General features: G+C 49.1%; 1 protein-coding gene and 1 long non-coding RNA gene across 4 annotated transcripts in view; both read right to left on the reverse strand.

Annotated features, from left to right (window-relative positions):
• Positions 1-4,842: 4,842 nt before the first annotated feature.
• On the reverse strand, positions 4,843-13,401 carry ELFN2 (extracellular leucine rich repeat and fibronectin type III domain containing 2). The gene has a single exon (XM_054064996.1). It carries the CDS (start codon positions 13,060-13,062, stop codon positions 10,636-10,638), a length of 2,427 nt encoding a protein of 808 aa, XP_053920971.1. The 5' UTR covers positions 13,063-13,401; the 3' UTR covers positions 4,843-10,635.
• A 76-nt stretch (positions 13,402-13,477) lies between these two features.
• Positions 13,478-18,769, reverse strand: part of LOC128852010 (uncharacterized) — a 63,000-nt gene continuing 57,708 nt past the window's right edge. For all 3 annotated transcript variants that reach the window (XR_008449618.1, XR_008449617.1, XR_008449615.1), the window contains one exon: positions 13,478-13,692. This is a non-coding gene — a long non-coding RNA (uncharacterized LOC128852010). The remainder of the gene's footprint in view (positions 13,693-18,769) is intronic.

The raw sequence follows: 18,769 nt of genomic DNA on the forward strand, positions 1-18,769 counted from the left end.
ACCTCAAAGGCACGATTCCTTACAATGGCCCTGAAAGGAAGACACCATCCTCATGGAGTATGGTAAAATAGCCCTATAAAAACCTCTAATTAACCCTAGTTATTCTAATGTATGGCTTCGTCCTGGCAGCTCCAGCCACAAAGTGCTCAACAGACTGTCAAAAATACCAATTATCTCCCTGGCTGCCACTTGAGAAGTAGAGAGAAACAGAGAGAGAGAGAGGGGGAGAGAGAGGAAGAGGAAGAGGAAAGGGAAGGGGGAGAGGGAGAGGGGAAGAAAGGAAGAGAGGAAGAGAGGAAGAGAGGAAGGGGAAGAGGAACGGAAAAAGAGAAAAGAGTGTCATGGGCAGGAAGTCTGGTGGATGATGGTGACACAAGACAGAGGCAGAAATTGTATTGCAGGGAAACACAGGCAACAGCTCTCTCCCCACATTACCTGGAGGGGATAAGAAGCTGGAGCCTTATGTGCCTTCCGAACCAATGCCCAATTTGAGAAGAGCCCAGAAAGAAACCCCTTTTCCTCCACAGAAGTAGATATCATGACACTAAGCAGTCACTTTGCTTTGTCTGAAGGTACTCATACACAACAGGCAGAGCCACTTCAGCCTTTATAGCTTTAACATGCTAGGCCTGGCACCACCTTGCCCTCATAAGTCCACCTTATGACATAGTTTTGCTTGGCTTGACCAATTTTGTCAGCTGCATCACTGTCCTGAAGTTTAGGACCTTGGTCCAACAGTGCATAAGCCATTCTCAGCTTTTAGGAATTCCCAGTCATCCCCACCCTTAAGCTCATCCCTGGACAAACTCCAGATGTTCAAGCAGGGAAAGAACAGAGTAGAAGGAAATTCTCAGGCCTGTGTGAGCAGATAACAGCAGGCAGCTGGGGCAGGTTTGGGCTCATTTGCTCACAAATATGTGGGCAAACCCAGCTCTTTCTCATTTTCCCTGCCTGACTGTGCTTCTTCCTTCTTCAGCTACTTCATGACAGAGGTTCTCAGTTCCCTTCCCTCTTTCTTCAAGCTTCATCTTGTTATTCAAGTCCCGTGTGTCCCTCAATACTCATAGCAGAGCCTCCACTGTCTTTGGAGCTGAAGCAAGACAAGCGGGACAAGGCACTGGGCTGGAAAATTGGGTGCAGAAGTTGCAATGAATTCTTAATGATGCCCTTTCTGGCAACATATACAGAGAGATGGAGCTGAATGCTTTTCTTTTTTAAAGTGTTTCTTATTTAAAAAGTGATGAAGCTTTTGATCCATTTTCCACAGTAGCGTTGACTAGGCCCCTGTTTACTTCTGCCTTGTTTAGCGAGATTCACCAATACAGCTCCTTGGACTCACTTTCAGTGCCATTCCCACCTCCTTCGAGGATGCATTTAACTGTCAGTCCCCTAGTAGTCTGGCAGTCCCACTGGAGGAAGTATCATATAAGCATGTTGTGACAGACCCTGTACTGGGGAGGCTGACAAGGGAAGGGAAGACACAGACTTGTGTTGGATACTTGGGAAGCCAAGGAATGGAACAGTTCTTCACTTTGCCATAGTCTCATCAGGCCTGTGGCAGAACCTTGAATTTGGCCATATAATGCAGCAACAGTGATACTAATCCAGTCCATCATCCTAAATATATATATATATATGAATGTGTTCCTTGTCTATACAAGTCCTCCTTTCATCTCCCTTCTGCTTTCACTCCTAGGATGTTCAGCTTTGCTTTCTATCTCTTTGTGTTTTCTCCAAGGATGAGAAGGGAGATGTACAGCTTGTTAGTGACATCCTCTGCTCCCCTGCTAAGGATGAGCCTTGCCTATGCACTTACACTCTCAAACACCCCTGGATTCTGTGTAGCCTGTCGTCCAGCTCTGCATGATACACACCTTTGTGCTTTACTTGAGAGTCTGTCCAAGACCTGGGGACAGATATTGACCTGACCATTCCCCAGCCTGTGCTGCTCTCCTTCACCTGAGGGACAGCTCTTGAGACAAATGTCAGGAGTGTGACCCTCATACCCTCACCCATTTGCTCACTGTCCTTCACAGCTGTTGATTGCTGGTTCCATTGGAGCTGTCTTTAACTGGAGGGAAGATATTCCTTACTTTTCTCTCTTAGGCTTGGCCTGACCCTGAGGACTTATAATCACTATGGCTCCCCAGGAACTGGAGCCCCAGAGAGCGGTGATATCTCCTAATCTGACCTTGCTATTGTAAAAATCACCAGGATTTTGACAGGAAATCAAGACTCAGAAAGGTTGTTACCTTTGCAGTGGAAACAGGATTCATCTGCCAGAACACAGTTCCACAAGAGATGCACTTCCAGGCATGGCAGTGAGTCCAGAAGAGGGCAATGTTGCCCACTTACCTGTCCATTTCACAACACGTGAACATATACATGCATGCACACACACACAATATACAAAGAGATCTCAACTGTCCTCCATGACTTCCAGCAAAAAACTCTGTGGCTGAGTCAGTTCTTCCTGTTCTGCAGCAAATGATGGTTTGGCTAAGTTACTGAACTTTATGGATGTGAAAAAGAACCATACTGGTATGAACCAATCAAAAGACAAGACAAAATGGTCTTCTTGAGTCTGCAGCCAGCCTAAAACATCAAGCTATGCAAAGATGCACTGTTCTTCTCGGTAACAGGTCTTCTTAGCAAGTCAGCTCGTGTCAGCCACTCAGGTGACTCCCTCACTCACTGTTCGCTGCAGCCACTTCACTGTTCACAACAAAGCACTGGGCCTTTCTCCCACTCCGTGACACAGCCGTCACAGTACACTAAACAGGTCTGGAGGCACAGGTCAGAATGGTTTGCTGCAGGGACTGTGTCAGTTGGACAAAGTCATATTCAGAGGCACTTGAGAGAATAACACAGATTCCCAGCTGCAGCTTATATCCCATTCCTTCCCTGGACACATACCAGCTCACACAACTCTGTGCAGAGCAGAGAACCCTCAAAGTCTCTGACTGGAATGAGCCAAAAGCTGCTTGAATACAAGCACTGCTTAACTCTTTAGTCATAGAACATTTTGACCCAGAGGGCTTGTACAATACCTCCATGCACCCCCATTCCCACTGTCCCCATAGGGCTTCAGGACATTGGTGATTACCTCAACTCTGACAGCCTTTTCTTCCCAAAGCTTCCCACCTCCCCTACACAGCACCTGCAAATACGTCTTGTCCTTTCTCATCCCTGTGGCAGAGCAACAAGATGAAATGCATGACTGTGGAAACAAAATCGAATTTAGCAACAAAATAAACAGCATGGGGGCATTCTACTGATTAGATTACGCCTCTTTATGATTTATGCATTAATTCCTCTCAAGGTTTGAGATTCCCTCTCTCAGAAGGCTCGTATCCTTGATCTGCAGAGATGCAGATGCCAGGAATACCACCTTGACCCAAAGATCCAGCTTTCTACCAAGAACATGAAGTTTTGATTAATCCCAGCAGAACTCCTCTTTGTTGTGCACTACTGTCCATCCCCCAGAGATATACAACCCAGTACTGTTCCCACACTCAATCATTCTTCCCAAGTCCAAGAAAGAATGTGTCAGACTGTGAAGCATCTGCCTGTAGTAGCATCTGCCCCCAAGGCTGCTCTAAAATCAATTCAAGCATTAATAAGAGTCGTCAGCTACTGCAGCATATATATGCATGATCTGAAAGTCACTGTTGTGTCATATTCACAACCTCCTAGAATAATTTATTCCTGCCTCTCCCTACATTAGGAGCAGCAGCTGTGAGCTCAGCGCACCTAAGAAGGAAGTTCAGAAGCTATGGTTAGACCTATCTGATCAAAGGTCGATGTGAAAGGACAAAAGAAGAAACCCTCTGAGCCAAGCAGCGGTACCACTCATGGAGAAACTAGAAACAAGACAAAATAGGAGGTGAAGAAACAAGACATGCTTGGAGAAGAGACAAGACAAGGGAATGGCTGCTATGTCACCATGCACAAATTGGCCTAATTACGTGTATAAATGCACCAATAGCCATGGACTTGCTGGCTGTATTCTTGACTTTAAATATTGATGCTTAGGAAGAGCTGAGATCAGGATATCTGCTGGTGGATTAGGCTACAGATTGCTCAGTCATTAACCATGGCCGAATCACCTGGCTTGGAGTGCATTCCTCCTGAGAACTCTGGAGCTTGGGCACAGGATGCCTCTTACCACCAGCTTAGTTGTTTAGATGATGGGCAAGGAAGTGCTGCCCTGCATCCAGGCAGTGCTGAATGTGTGCTCAGAATAGGCCATGAACTGGGTGCTGAGTGGTGCAGGATGGGACCAGTGCCATGGTAGAACTGAGGGGCTGGTAGAAACGAGGATGTGTCCAAACAAGGCAATATCCAAGGGCAGACAAGCAGTGTGTTTGGTGGGGCAGATGATCACCAAGTGCCTGGGACAATCCACAATCCTTCTCCCGCACCCTGACCCAGCTTTCTCGGTTTCTGTCTTTCCTCACTCCCTCTCATCCCATCCCATCCCATCCCATCCCATCCCATCCCATCCCATCCCACCTCCTCTACAAAATAAGGCTGAAACAAATGGACTCAGAAACAGCTTTTCATGTTTTTCATTTGTTATTTTTTTTGGTTTTTTTGTTGTTCTGTTTGTTTTTTTTTTTTTTAAATAAGAAATTTATTGCAAATATAGAAATTGATTTCTCCATACAGGAATCTCCGAGTTGAGGAAAAACGATTTCGTGCCATTCAGTTTTAAAACAGGAAAAGAAAAGAAAAGAAAGAAAAGAAAAAAAAAAAAAAGAAAGAGAACGAAATAAAAACCTAAAAGTAAAAAAAAAAAAAAAAAGGAAGAAAGGAACTTAACTCCAACCCAAATTTGTCCATACACAACCGGGGGGGTCACAGGGTTGTTACAGAAGGAGGAACACCAAAGAGGCCACAAGGAGCCAGTCCCAGCAGCTGCCTCACAGGTCCTTCCTTACATTCAAGGGCTGAGACCCCCGGCTCTGTGCCCGGCAGCTGCCCGCCCCTTCCCACCCCCTCACCCCAGGTGCTGTGCTTGTGGATGGACCAGCCGTAGCAGCCCTGGTGGGTCTGGTCTGACCTAGCCAGACTCTTCCTCTTCCCCTTGGGGAAGATGGAGAGCAGGTGGCCAGGGCAGACCACCCAAGAGCAAGGCCTCACAGTGGCGGTGGTGGTTTTAGGGGAGGCAAAGGCCAAGCCAAACGCATGACGATGGGGGGCAGATGTGAGGATGGGGGCAGACAGAAGGGGATCCCAAGAGGGGGAAGGGGTGATTTACCTCCTGGAGGGGCAAGGAGAAAAGGAGGTGCCCACCCAGTGGGAGAAGGAGAAGCTGGGCAGAGATTGCCCTTTCTCCACCTGGGGACAGGAGGGTGGGTAGGGGCAGCCCTGCAGAGCTGCCGCGGTGGGACTGTGCGCGGAGAGGTAGACATCTCCTAATGGCGCGCAGCAGGGGAAGTCAAGAGGAGGCAGACCAAGAATGCCCCTCACAGTACAAGGCCAAAGCAGCTGGAGGGATGGGGTGTAGGAGTGCGTGCTTGTGTAGGGGGGAGGCAACAGATACTCCCCTCTGCCCCTTTTTCGGGGAAAGACTCAAAAACACCTGCCTCAGTCAGGGTGGACAGCGAGCAGCTGAGATGGGGCAGTCTCAACCAGTCCTATGAGACACCCCCATAGCCCAGTGGCGGGTGGCCCTCAGTGTCCGTCCCACATCACGCCACCCTGAAGCAGCTCTGTCCTGCTCAGATGGTGGGACAGCATCAGGCTGGCTCCAGCAAGAGGATTACACCTCCATGAGGCTCTTCTTGTGTGCGGCTTGTGCTGAAGGAGATGGTGGCAGTGGAAGAGGCATTTCCCAGGCTCCTGGAGGCCATGTGTTCTTCGAGATGCAGCTGAGCTTTACGGTCAGCAACAAACATGGCAAATGCACTTTCAGGGCCCTGGGTCCAGCTCCTGCCCATGTGGCAGCTGCCCGCCCTGTAGCGCTGAGCTCTGCCCTACACAGAGGGGCCACAGCTCATCATGAATTCTGCCCAGCGTTTTTCTTCAGGCACTGCTAACTTACTCCCCACCTCCTCTCAGAGAGCTTCCATTGCTGCACTCAGCTCTTTCTCTTGCTGGTCCCTTCCTCCCTTTACCATCCCTTTTTTCCTATCGAAGCCATCTCTTCCCCTGGTCCTTCTAGCATGTCCCTCTTCTCCACCCTCTCCTTCTCCCTCTACCTGTCTCCTTCCTGCCTCCCCACTCTCTTTTTCCCACCACACCCTCCTCAACCTCTCTGCATCTGCTTCTCCTCACCCTTCCTCAGCTTCTTTTCCCCCTTCCCTCCTCCTATCTCCCCCTTCTCCCAAGGCTTCCTGGCAGAGCCTCCTCCAGGAAGGCAGGCTGATTAGCATTGCAAACACACAGAGGGCTCCTCAGACCGACATAAATCTTCATTTGTCAGTCATGAATATTTCACACCTGCCTCAGGAGGGATTTATTCAGCATGGAAGATTGGGGAGAGGGAGAGGGGAACATGGCACCATAGCATGAGCTGGTGCAGCACCAGCAGGGATGGAGAAAAGCTCTGCTCTATGGGAACAGGCTCTCAGAACAGCACACCTGTGCTCTCATCGTCACTCTTCTGGGTGAAGGAACAGCCCAGGCTTCCTCCAAACCTGTCCTAGTGACAGAGAGCTGGTCTGCACCTAACTTAATTCCTCACCCTCTATGTTTTCCAATAAGGTGAACTAAACCCCGTGTTTTCCCTGCCGATAGTCAGCAATCCAGAAATAGAGTGTGAAAGAGGCTGGTCCTGTTTCTGCCCTATGGACCAACTTTGCCCTGGGAGAAAGCACGGAGGATGGACGCTTGCCAAAGCCAAGCCAGAGAGGGCTTAGAAAGTTAAGACAGTCTCTTCACACTTTTCCCACGACAGAGGTTTCATCATGCCCTGCACTCTGCCAGGGCCACACACGGGAGATGAGGGCTAGGAGAAACCTAATCCAGAGCTCCATGCAGTCAATGAGAGGAAGGTGGTGAGAGGTCTTCTAGTGATTGCAACCAGCTCCACATCAAGTTTTCACTGTATGAGAGGTTTCTCTGCAGCTGAAGCACTCCTTGTTCCCCCAAGAACAGCCTTGCTTGTAGATTTGGAGAAAGAGCAACCAGGGCGTGGGGATGGTAGTGATGGCCTCACTCCCGTGTCTAAATAATTAGGAGAAATGATGGCCAGTAGAAAGAGCAGGCCTTTGGTATATAACACATCCCCCTTCAGACACATGACTCTGAAAAGCAGCTGAGAGACCACATTTGGGACAGGAGAAGGGGACACTGAAAAGAAGGGATGTTTTTTTATGGGGCTGATTGGATTGGGTTCTCTTTGGGGCGTGTTCTCTCCCAAACTGGTAGGAGTCTCTCATAAAATCACATCAGGGATGAATGAAAGGAGGAGGGAAAACAGGGACAAGGACAGGAGAGACTTTGAGGGAAGAGATTAAATTCCAACAAACTGGCACATACACAACAGGTGTTTGCTCAGAAAAATACAGTAAAATCGTCATGCAAATAGAACGTTAAATCTGCTTTCCTCCAACAGGGCTGGCATCACTTTGTGAGCCCTCATCCCTGGGGAGGGAGCAGGACAAGGAAGAAAGGAGGAGAAAGGAAGGTGGGGCACTTTGTTCCCCTCCCTTGCCCTCTTCCTCCCACAGAACAGTCCGTCTTGTGCAAACTTCACCCACTGGTCTGGAGTGGGGGGCTACAGCTGGGAGAGAAAGGGCTTCTGCCTCCTACCCATCCTTACCCCCACCACAGGCAAAAGAAGGGCCCAATGATAACTGTATCCTTGACCTTTCTTTTCTGCCTCATTGGGGCGATGAGGAGAGAGAGCAGAAAGCATAACAGAATAATGCTCCCTCAAAAAGTATAGACTGAGCAGAACGTATTACAAGACCATACAGCAGAGAAGCACAGGGAGGGAAGAGGTGGGGAGAGGTATAGAATTCCACTCCCACCCCGTTGCCTGTTACCCCTCTTTTCCTGTCCAGTTCTGCGCCCCAGCCATTAGTTTTTTCCTGCCTGGATCATTGCCATGCTGGAAGACAGCTGGGTCTGCTGCTCCATCTGGTAGTGGGAGAGGTCTCTGCTCTGCCTAAGGACCTCTCACAGCATTTACCTGTCTTGATTTGCTGCATTGTCCCAACATGGAGGGATGCCAGGCAGCAGTGAAGCGACTTCCTTTCATCTTGCTGCACATACACACACGGATGCACACACACACGTGTGCACACACATGCTTTCCTCTGGGTTGGACTGGCTCTTACACTGTGGAGTCCATCCCATGAATACCTCTGAACTCCGGGCAAAATAATGCTTTTACTGTGGGAAAGCAGGCTGACAGTGAAGGAGGCTGAGCCAAAGAACAGGATCAAGATCTAGCTTAGGATTGTTGCCATCAGCATCCCTACCAGGAAGAAACCTTGAAGATCTTCACAGGTTTAGACTTTGGGGAAGTCCACTCCGGCTTTTGCACACCAGGCTCTACGCACTGCTGCTCATCACTTACAGAAGATGGAGTAATGCCCCCTGTGGCACAGAAACCAGCTCTCACAGACACGAGTGTTACTACCTGACAGATCATGGGCAGGTTCTCTGCAGGCAGCATGTAAATCCCTCCCAGAGAAGCTCCTATACCCTCATGCTTCCACCAGGGCCTCCAAAGACACTGGCGTTTCTGAGGACTGCCTCAAAACTGAAATAGCCACTTAGGAAAAGTCAACATGACACAGGCCGTCACCTTCATCCTGACAGAAGTGAGAAACTGTCAAGAATTGGGGTGTGCAGCTCATGGAGAGGAGGCCACTGTGCTTCCTCAAGACACACTCAGCAAGCAGCACCCCTGCCTGACAAGAAAACTTTGTGGGAGGTGGTGCCAAGATTGTGCTTTGTTTGGCTCCTCAGAAACAGTACAAAGTGGAGAGGGCAGTAGGCTCGTTCCCAACTCCGTGGCAGATCTTCTACCCAAGGCACAGAAGTTGGGACCTAGCAAGTGAAACCAGGTTTTTGCCAAGAAATCACAGGATCTCTAATAAAGTTGGTCACAGCTAACTGTGAAAATGTAGTGGATTTAGGAGGTGATAAGTTGTTCTGACTTTCATGAGGGCCTTTAAGTATTCCAAGGGGCACTGCCATCCAGAGGCTGGTATCCTCTTCTATCCCAGCACACAGTGTGCCTGCACACACAAAGGGAGTTTCTTCTGGAGCCATCCCTCTTGGGTTACTCCCAGGCCCCATTCTCACATCCCTTTTGTTTCCTACACTCCTACCTTCACCCTAGACTGCCTCCTATCCTTGCAAGAAAGTCCATGGCCTATTCACGAGGAAGCCACTTGGTGGTTTTCTGTGAACCCAGTGAGGTAACTGAAATCCTGTTGTTGACTGGAAGTGAGGAGGTTGGGTGTTGCTCTTCTTATGCATACGGTCACACTCCACACTCCATGGTGCAAGTCAGTTGGGAAGAGCTGAAGAACCTTCATGTAGAACTTGTTTTGCTCAGCTCCCCTCCAACTCCCTTCCTTATTGTAAAGTAGGCATGAACAGAGAATACCAAACCTAGTGCACAGGGGCAGCCTGAGCACAGATATGTCTTGAGGGGAAGACCTCTGACCTGTGACACTTGTGGAGAGAGGGGAATCCTTTACCCCTCTGTGAGATCAGACCTTCCTGCCTTTTCCTCCAGCACTCTTTGAGGACCTGGATTGGCATGCTGAAGAGCACATGTATACGCCCTCACCAGCTGGTAGAAAAACAGCTCTGGGCAGGCCTGGACAACGCCCATCATTCTAGAATTGCTGGTGTTCATCAGCAAAAACATGACAGGAGAAGGTCAAGAGGAAAAGCAGCAAGGGCACAGAGCCTCTTGTGTGACAGGTCCTACCTCCTGCAGTCCATTGCACTTCCTCTCCTTCCTCCAGGGAGGATGGATATTCATGAAGTATCTATACAGAAAGTGCAAGCCTAGGGAGGTCTAACAGACAAGGATAGGGAAGAGGAAATGGAAACGAAGCAAGAGAACTTCTTCCAACAAATCCCATCTGTCTTTGAACGGGACAAGAGAGAAAGAAAAGCCTTCACTGCCAGAGGAAATAGGGGAAAAAGTTGGAAGATTTGGAAAACTAGGTGTACCAGATGGGCAGAGAAGCTTTCTAAACCAAAATTCTCCCCTCTCACCCAAAAGAAAAAACAGCCTTCAACAGGAACAGAAAAAAACAGTAGTTCACAGCTGAGTTTCATGCCCAATGAGTGTCCATCCCTGCTTTTCTTCTGCCACTGCTGCCACCCCCTCCTAAGCCATACCCACCCACCTGCACCCCAGCGTTGTTACCACAGCGTCAGAGCAGTACACTCATCCCAACCATCTGCAGGCGGAACAATGGTCCCCATAACACAGTAGAGACAATTCGGCATACGTGTGTCTGTGTCTGTGTGTGCCTGTATGTGTCAGAGTTTTCTGTTGCTGTAAACTTTAAGAAACAATTTTGTCAGTTTTGTATTTGTCTGTAGTATTTTGTTGTCGGTTTATTTTTCACAGTCAAGTGGCATTTTTTTCTGGTTGTTGGGGGGGGGGTCTTGTTTTTTTATTGTCTCCTTGTAAAGAGTGAGGGAAAGTCACAGCTTCTGCTGAGCAGAGACTCCTTTCCAGTAATCCAGGATGTCATGCAGATCCTCGTCCTTGGCAAACTGAACTTTCTTCCGCAGAGCATGCCCAGCTGCCATGTAAACCTCCTCCCTATGGTGCTTCTTGTAAGGCCGGAATCGCTCCCAGATCTTGTGGGTGCTTTCTGATGAGTACTCAGGGCTTGAGGAGTAGCCTGAGAAGTAGTGTCTGGGGGAGAGCTGGGAGTACGTGGAGTCTCGCTTGGATCGGGAAAGTGGCTTGAGGAATGACACCCGCTGGCTCAAGGTGTCAGCACTTTCCTCGTAGTACAAGGCCGGAAAGGAGTGACGGTGCTCACTGCAATGATAAGAAGGCTTGACCTCCAAGTGGTGGATGGCGCCCGGAGACACCAAGGGAAGACGATCCAAAGGGCTGTTGAGTGGGCTGCCCTTCTCAATGTATTTGGAGTCAGACTTGCTGAGTGGTGGGTGGTCAGGCACATCCAAGCTGAAGACCTTGGCGCTCTTGATGGAGCCACTAGAGGAGACACTGCAGGTCTTTCTGGCCACAGCAGCATCAGCACTGAGCTGACGCTGCAAAGGGTGGTGGGAGCTTTCCTTGTAGGGTGGGGAAAGAAAGCTGGGCCGTTCTAGCCCACCTGAGGAACTGGCTGGGATAGACTGGCACTCAAAGGCCATGTCTGAGTCAACACCGGTCCCACCACCCAGGAAGGAGGCTGTGTCCAGCTTGAGGGCATCAATGCAGTTGTTGATGATCTGGTTGACCTTGTCTACCTCCTTGGCTATAGTAGAGATCTCAGCAGCTGAGCCTTGCCCGTTGTCAAGCTCTCTCAGATCCTCATCGCGCTGGGTTCGCTCTAGCCCATCCCCACCACCAGTCCTCACCTCAATGTAGTTACCCTTAGTGGTGACTTTAGGAGTCTCCATCCCAGCCTCCATTGACTTTGATGGGGGCAACTTCTCCCCAATCATGGAAGGGATGGAGGACATCCGTGAAACAGGGATGACTGGTGGTTCACCTAGCTTCTGGGAAGGATGGACCATGGTACTGGTATCAATATCTGACCCATAACGCATTTCAAGAATGGTCTTTTTGACATTGAGGGACTTCTGTTTCTCCTCCTGCATCCTCCGCTTCCGCAGGCAGTAGTACACCACCCCGAGGACAATGACCATCCCAAAGAGGCAACCCAGGGTGGTCATGATATAGTGTGTGGTGGTGGAAGTACTGGAAATAGGGTCCTCCCTGCCTTTGCTCCTGGTTGCAAAGGTCAGGCAAGTGTGGTTGTAGCGCCTGTTGTTACGGATGGAGGCCACACAGAAAGTATAATCAGTGTGGGCCTTCAACTTGTTGACAGTGACATATTCCTTCTTGCTCTTCAGTGTTGCTATGTCAGAAACGTAGCTGTTGTTGTATTGGACCAGCACATACATCTTACTGTAGGGCATGGGGATGGTTACCATCAGGATGGCTGAGGTGATGGTGACATCATGGAGCTTGATGCTGGGACTGAAGGAAGAGTCAGTGGTGGAGGAGGCTGGAGGCTTGACTGAAAGGAAGTCCCCAGGGCTGATGGCTGAGCCCTCATCCAGGTCTCGCTGAGAGTCAGGGGTATAAGGGGTGGGGTTGACCCTGGAGAGGGAGGGGATAGTGCCACCTCTGCACATAGACTGAAAGATGGTGATGGCATTGCGGTTATGGTGAGGCCGAGGTACCAGCAGTGGGTACCCAGCAAACTCCCGTGGAGTCTCACACTGGAGCCGATCGTAGTTCTTGGTGACATTGTTGAAGAGTGCCAGCCAGTTAAGAAAGCTGTAGAGGCTACAGTCACAGTTGAAGGGGTTGCCAGCCAGCTCGCACACCATCAGATTGCTCAAGCTGGTGAAAGTGTTCCCCTCCAGACGGCTGAGACGATTAGATGACAGGTCAATGCTAATCAAGCTGGGGCACTCAGAGAAGGCAGTAGGGGTGACCAGCTCAATTAGGTTGTGCTGCACAAAGAGGAACTGGAGACGAGCCATGCCGCGCAACATGCCCTCTGTCAGGTTGGTGAGTTTGTTGTAGCCCAGCTGTAAGACCTGGAGGTTTGACTGGCCCATGAAAGCTCCATCCTCGATATAGGAGATTTCATTCTTGGTCAGGTTCAAATCAGTCAGGTTGCCAAAGCGATTGAGGGAAGAGTACAGCACCACTTTGAGCTTATTCTCATTCAGACGCAAGTCGTGCACTGTGCTGTTGATATGCTGGGGGATGGTCTCATATGGGGGCTGGTTCTGGCTGCAGATGGCCAACCACACATAACCTTTGTCCCCCTCAATCAGCCAGCAGTCACCTCGCACAGTGCCAGGGGAAAAGAAGCAGAGCAGAGCTGCTGCCCACAACCCCAGGCACATCATGGTCTGCAATGGTGCCCTCATCAGGATGGAAAAAAAACAACAACCCCAAATCTCAGGTCCACAGCAAAATGAAAATAAGGGGCAGAGGCAAGGGAAAGGGGCGGTAACTGGTGTTTAGCAATGCAAGGGCATGAGCACCCCAGTCCTTCTGTATGTTGTCACCATTATTTCTTCTTGCCCTCTGGATCAAGCCAGGAGCGTGGTGCAGAGAGGATCACACGCAATCTGCTTCCAGCGCACCCAAAAACTATGACCATGGGTTACAGGTCTGGAAGGGAACCACCTTGTGCTTCTTTTCCAAACAAAAATTCAGACCTAGGATAATGAATCTTCTTTGATGCTCATGAGTGACTTGCACACCTTTTCCATTTTCTTCCCTCCCACCCACCCCCCACCCACACTGAACCCACCCCAAAACAAAACCAGGTCCTTCCCTCTTGTCTTCCCCCCCCCCTCCACAGTGTGATTTGGAAGAACAAGGCAGGGCTGCCTCCTCTGTCGCTCACGCTCCCTTGGTTCCTCCTCCTTCTCTTCCTTCTCTCGCGGGTTGTCTCTGAGTAGCTTCAGAGCTTCAGATCAAACACATTGAAAACAAAAATACAGCAAGGAAAGAGCAAGTGCACACGAGAGAGATCCATCTGTCACTGGAATCTGGAAAAGAAAGCACACAGGAGACAAGAAGAGGCATCAGTTGGAGGGGGCTTTGAGATAAGAGTATAGACAGTAAGGTTCCATGAGAAAAGGGAGATGGGCAAGAGACAGCATTACACGGAGTCCAAGCAAGAGAGGAGAAGTATTGCCTGCCATGCCGATAAGTCTTTGAGAAGGCAAAACCCACAACCTGTAATCTCATATCAGAGGTATGCAGAAGGATACCTGGGCTCCCTTAAGCAACATGATTACAGCCGGGAACGTAGGGGAAGGCAGCAGCATGGGGATTGAAGCAGAAGGAGAGGGAGAATAGGCAGCTTAAGGCTGTTACTGTGGATGGCTCCAAACCTCTAATCTAGACAAAGGTAAGCCCCACCTACAGCCAAAGCCACGGCTGACAAGTCTCCTCTCCCCTAAAAACCCCACACTTTTTCGTTTGTTTCCTTCCTTCCTTATGCAAGAGGGATAAATAATTCAAGCCACGTGTAATCACTTGTGCTCTAAAAAATTGTTCCTGCCTCTTGGTGCAGGGACAATGCTTTTGAGCTGAGCCAGCCTGGCTTAAGTGTGCTGGATGGGGCAGGGTGTAAAGCAGTGAGTCAAACGGCAGCCTCCAGTCTCTCACCCAGGAACTCCAGCAGCCCTGTGCTGGAGGTCATGACCCACCTACCCCTCACCAAAGAAAGATGCGCAGCCTCTACCTTCCTAATTTGCCACCTTTCATTGGAGGCTATAAACACTGTTCCTTTGTTGGAAAGGACACCTTGCAGGAATCAGGGGCAAAGTGGCATTTACTTCAATACATTGCTGGGCTCTGGGCAAGCTCCTGGCCCTGACTGGGAAAGGCAGCCTGGAGTTACAGCTTCAACCCTTCTCTCACTGTGCTGAGACAGGAGCCTGGCAGGGGTGTCCTCAGGCAGCACAGAGGAATTAATTTCATACAGCACAAAAAACATGTAGGCACTGCACTCTCCTTTTTCTTTTTTTTTTTCTAATTTTGAGGAGAAATAAACCAATAAAAATCAGAGAAAAGGATTCTTAGTTAATGAAAAATAAAGATCCCCTCTTGCCCCTTTTATTTCAGGGAGAGGCTGCTCACTAAAGATATCACTGAAGCTTTTGCTGCAAAAGCTGAACCAATTTCTAGCAGAGACACAAAGGGCAGAATTAAAACGAAGGAAGATAAATGGAGGAGGAGTGAACCCTTGAGGAACAAGGCTTACGTCTGTGTAGAAATCTGAGCTGATTTGGGTCTGTGGAATTACCAGGCCAGCTGGATTAAGGGATCAGAGATAGTGTCACAGAGAAACACTTAAATATTCAATAATCCGAAAAGTAAAGCCAAGATGGAGAAGGGGAGGGGGAGAAGAGCTAGCCCAATGTAAAAGACAGAGGAAAAGCCTCTGTTGCCCACAGCTCATTGTCTGAGGCCACCACACTCATGCCATTTATGACTGTCATATGGTAGTCTCCAGCTGCTGCCTCATCTTTGCACCAGCCAGCACTGAAAGAGAAGGCAGAAGTTTTTACTGGATGTTGCTTTGTTTCTCAGCCTTATAATCCAATGAGAAACAATTTCCTGACACTGTCTCTCCAGATGCATTGGATAGGAAACACATCTGGCTCTCCACAGGTTGGAACTCTGATACTCCTCAGTGCCAGCCCCCTATCTTGTTCCACCTCTTCCAGAGGTTGACCGCTGGAGAGAAACAGCCAATCTGCTGCACCATCTCTGCCCTTTACCCTCCTCTCTAATGCTCCTTCATTTTGTCCGGCCTGTATCCTCCTTGGCTGGCACAAAGTCAAACCACCAGCTCCAAGCTCCCAAGAATTTCCCTTTGGTTTATTCCCTACTAATGGATGCCCCAATATTATTGGTATTTCTTTGCACCAGAGTGTTTGAAGAAGAGCAGAAGGCCACAGAGATGGTTCTCCTGTTCAGAGTAGAGATCAGGGAGGGCAAAATGGAGGGAGGAGAGCCCCAAATCTGTCAGGAACTGGATGCCCTGATAGCCAAAAACAACCCGTTGGCTCAGGGATCAAGGTGGCACAGGGGGTGGGAAACACAGTCACTAGTTAAATGGTTCAGGTGAGACCCTGTTGCACTGAAAGGAGGTTGTAGCAAGGTGAGTATTGGTCTCTTCTTCCAAGTAACAAGTGACAGGGCAAGAATGGTCTTAAGTTGAGCCAGAGGAGTTTTAGATTGGATATTAGGAAAGATTCCTTCACTGAAAGGGTTATCAAGCACTGGAACAGGCGGCCCAGTGAAGTGGTTGAGTCACCATCCCTGGATGTATTTAAAAGATGTGTAGACAAGGTGCTGAGGGGCAGAGTTTAGTGTTGGACTTGGCAGTGCTAGGTTAACAAATGGACTCAATGATCTTAAAGGTCTTTTCTAACCTGAATGATTCTATGATTTTATGATTGTATGGCCAGGTTAAAATGCAACCACTGAAAGCGTGGATAGGCCTGATATGAGGGGCACAAACAAGCAGGGGGTGGAAGGACCACAACTGAAGGAGAATATGAGGTCTCTGTGCCACAGTGTAAAAAGGCAACCAGAAAAGCCACATACAGCAGCAATTTGAGCCCGAAATTCTGACCTTATCAACCTTGTCCTCCTGGGGCCCAGTGCACTAGAAAAGCCAGCACTTAATTCTACCATTGCTTAAATGGTGCTAAGAGGCTCCCATCAGAAATGCATGCATTAAAAACCTGCCAAACAGCCTTGGCTCCTCTGGGGACACCCCGAAACCAGGCCAAAGCTCCTGCTGTGCTGCAACACTTTGTGCTGCAGCTGGGCATCAGCCCTCTTCCCAGCTCAGTATGATGCCTGCTCCTGGCAGGCCTCAGGGCACAAACACCATCTCCAAAGGGCTCTGCCTCTCTGTTCTTCACTTCAAGGTCTTTCCAAGATTTCTCTAACCAATTTCTGAAAAAGGAGCCTTTTCCATAGGCACATGGTACTGAGTGTTGGTGCCTTACTTGAAGATATACTCCACACCTGCTGAATAGTTTCTGTAATACACAGAGGTCTGAGTATCCCTGCAGCTCCTTCAAATCAGCATCCAGAGGTGGCACTTGCTTTTGCCCCAGGGTATAGTGAAAAGACAGTGCCATGGGAGAATCTCACAGTATGCATGTGGCACTTACACAACAGCAGCCCCTTCCCTCTTCTCCTTGCTGCATCCAGATATGCTCCCATTTATTGCAGGAGTTACCATCAAGTGATCCAGCCAAGAACCCAAGGCTGTGCCCAGAGGTGCTCCAGAAGACCCGAGAAGTTTGGGGGCAAGAGAAGTGGGAGCAGGAAACCTGACAACCTGTATTTTGTGACATGGGTGTGTGTGTGTGACAACCTGTGTTTTGTGACATTTGTGTGTGTGTGTGTGTGTGTGAGAGAGAGAGAGAGAGAGAGAGAGACAGAGAGACAGAGAGAGACAGAGAAAGAGAGAGAGAATGTCTTCTACTGCAGCTTCTCTGGTGACCATCAAGGGCTAAGCTCACACAGCACTCTCTCCTTTAACAGGGTTCTGTGAAGGTTTCTCTCTCGCTTTCTCTTTTCTCTAATTTATCCCCCTATTTTCATGAAACACGTAAGATCTCAGCATCTCTGAGATCCACCTCAGCGTTACATTTGTTTGAAATTGGCCCTGTACCTTCAAAAATCTGGAGAACAGAGGAGCTGGCATAGGCAGAAACATAAAAAGAAAAAAAAAAAAAGCTATAGGCCCACCCTCATGCAACAAAAGGTATTTTCATGTCACTGACATGGCAAAACCTTCATCCCTTACAGGAGTTTAAACGGTATCAATGGGTCCTCCTCAAGGGTGGCTACTCAACATTAGAGGCTTTGTGAGGCTTTTGAGCTGCTGAAAGAGAAATCTCGTGGTTCAACCCTGGGCATGTTCATTTCACCATATAGAAATCCACAGTGCCTGCTGGGAGAAAAATTATCCCTCTGAAAGCTGGGCTAGCCCTGCCGTGAGTGGGGAGGAAGGTCACAACTCCCAAACTCCAGCTGTCCCTGAAGCCCAAAGCATTAGGGACTCAGCAGGACATTGTGGTGAGAAAGTCCACAAAACCTCATAGGATCCCAGCTGCTTCTTGCAGGACACTGCTGCTAGGATGCTTGCAGCACTCAACTTCCAGCCAGTGATGATGGAGTCCTGCATGGAGGAATGGCAGAGGGCTGAAATACAGGCTGCATGACTGCCCCCAGGACATGCTGCTCTGCAGTCCTACCTGTTTGAGTCATGGGAAGAGTACAGGTGTTTACCTGAATTTACTGTCTGTCATACATGTGCACTCAGGCTCCAGCAAATACACAGCCATTGTCTCCAAACCTTTGGTGAGCCAGACAGCTTAAAGACTAACCATGAAAAAAAACACCACTATGTTGTATATAAAACCTCTGCTCTCCCATCACGCCTCCCCAACAGCGATTAGATGCCTAATTTGTTAGGCAGCAAGAAAGAAAGAATGGGAAAGCTCAGGGGAGGAAAATGAAGCAGCTCAGAAGCATGAAAGAGAAGAGAGAGCTTTAGAAGCATAAATCTTATTTTAGAGTGATAAATACTGGCAGAAAGGTCTTTCATATGCCAGTGGTTCCCTGGCAGGCCAGAGAGCCACCTTTGTTTTCCAAAGTGAAATGGTTACCTTTTATATTAATATGATTATTGAAGGTTAAGGGGGATTTGCATCAAGCCAGCTCCACCCAGACAGCCCGCGGCAGCAGCTCACAGGAGTGCACACATGGGACAAGGCTTGGGGAACAGCCTTCTCCAAGCAGAAGAGGATGTCAAGAGATTACAGGTTCTATAAAAAATATTAGCAGCAATAAAGCCACCTTCATAGCTCTCCCTCCAGGGGAGAGGAGGACCTGGGAAACGTTATTCCCCTTGCTGTGATCCCATGAGCCCAGACACAAGGCAGTGGAATGGCTTAGGAATAATTCATGTGGGCAATGGCTAAGGAGCGTGGGCTCTGTATGACTGTCTGTAAGGACCTGCCATAGGGAGCGCAACAGCAAGACTGTTTCGGCATAGTGCATGGGTGTGAGTCACTGCAGAGAAAG

This window comes from Cuculus canorus, chromosome 1 (genome assembly GCF_017976375.1).
Source record: "Cuculus canorus isolate bCucCan1 chromosome 1, bCucCan1.pri, whole genome shotgun sequence".
NCBI lineage: Eukaryota > Metazoa > Chordata > Aves > Cuculiformes > Cuculidae > Cuculus > Cuculus canorus.